Here is a 1,614-nt window from a genome sequence, read left to right on the forward strand (position 1 = left end):
CCCCCCCGGCAGCGCCGCAAGCGGGTTCCCAGCGCCGAGGGACCCCCGAGCTCATCCCGCCGCTCCCAGTCCCAGGTTTGCCGCCGCCCCCCAGGAGGAGGAGGAGGAGGAAGAGAATCTCCCAAACTCCGGCAGGCGCAGGACGGCCGGGGGGGGGATTTGGGTGGGGCTGCTGGGGGCCCCCCCGGCTCTGAGCCCCCCCAATCTCTATCCCCCCATGGTTTGTAGATGGTGGTGATCGAGCAAAACGGGTCCTTCCAGCTCAAGAACTTCATCTGCGACCACTGTTTTGGGGCCTTTCGGAGCAGTTACCACCTCAAACGGCACATCCTCATCCACACCGGTGGGGGCACCAATTAACACACCCTAATTAACCCCTCACAGCCTTAATTAGCCCTCTCCTCCCCCCTCCATCCCGATTCCCCCCCAGTTAGGTGTTAATTAACCCCCTGGATCCCCCCCAGTTTAGGGGAGAAGCCCTTTGAGTGTGACCTGTGCTCCCTCCCTCCCCAATCCCAACCACCCCTTAATCTCACAACTCCCCCCTTCCTCCTCCATTCCCACACCCCCTAATTACCCCTGGGGGTGCTAATTACCCCCCCAACTCCCCGTCACTTTAGGGGAGAAGCCCTTTGAGTGCGACGTGTGTGACATGCGCTTCATCCAGAAGTACCACCTGGAGCGGCACAAGCGGGTGCACAGTGGGGAGAAGCCCTACCAGTGCGAGCGCTGCATGCAGGTAATTCCATGGGAAATCCCACCTGGAATTCCCTTGGAAACCCCCAGAAGTGCCCCCACCCCAAATTCCAACCCTAATCCCCTCTATCCCGCAGAGTTTCTCCCGCACGGACCGGCTCCTGCGGCACAAGCGGATGTGCCAGGGCTGCCAGGGCAAGACCCCCCCTGACTCCCAGCTCCTGCTGTGAAATTCTAGGAATTCTGGGAATTCTGGGGGTGCTGGAGGAAGGGGGAGCCTCCCTCCTGCACCCCCCACCCTCTGCATCCTCTGCTTCACCCGGATTTTTCACCCTGAGCTGAGAACTCCTAAAAAAACCTGGAGCGTTCCCAGTGTGAAAAACTCGGAGCTTTCCCACCCTTCTGGCCTAAAAACTGGGATAATGAGCCCAAAAATCCTCCTGGAATCTTCAAGCTGTGCCCTCCTCATCGTTGGATCCCTAAATCCACCCCACATTCCCCCATAGGACAGACTGGGAGCCCCCAAACTGCCCCAAATCCCAGCAGGTTTGGGGTACCTAGGACACAGGTAGGAGGGTTTCGCTGGGAATGACATCTACAATCCTGCTTTTCTGGGGGGAAAAAGGAGGAAAACTGAGGATTTTGGGGGGTGTCTCGGCTTCGGAGGGGTAGCAAATTCCCCCTTTTTATGGAAAACAGGAAGAGAATGAGGAATTTGGGGGTGTCCCTGTTTTGGGACTCGGCAGCACTTCCCATTCCCTCTGGAATTCCTGTGGATTTCGGGGACGTTTCCCCTGTTTCCACGTGGTTTTGGGGGGGCTCCCTGTGCCTCCCCCTGCACCTGTGGGGGGGGCTGCATCTGGAGGGGGGGGGGGGGCGAAGGGACCCCCATTTCCCAGAAAACCCCATTCCCAGGGG

General features: G+C 59.2%; 1 protein-coding gene across 1 annotated transcript; it reads left to right on the plus strand.

The window, feature by feature from the left end:
- Positions 1-3: 3 nt before the first annotated feature.
- ZNF740 (zinc finger protein 740) lies at positions 4-1,394 on the plus strand (the record flags this gene model as incomplete). Its single annotated transcript, XM_027672007.1, has 4 exons — positions 4-75; positions 229-343; positions 621-739; positions 834-1,394. Coding segments are annotated over 4 exons (399 nt in total), but the record flags the coding sequence as incomplete, so codon positions are not given.
- Between the last annotated feature and the right edge of the window lie 220 nt (positions 1,395-1,614).

This window comes from Neopelma chrysocephalum, unplaced genomic scaffold (assembly GCF_003984885.1).
Source record: "Neopelma chrysocephalum unplaced genomic scaffold, ASM398488v2 Primary Assembly neopelma1_97299, whole genome shotgun sequence".
NCBI lineage: Eukaryota > Metazoa > Chordata > Aves > Passeriformes > Pipridae > Neopelma > Neopelma chrysocephalum.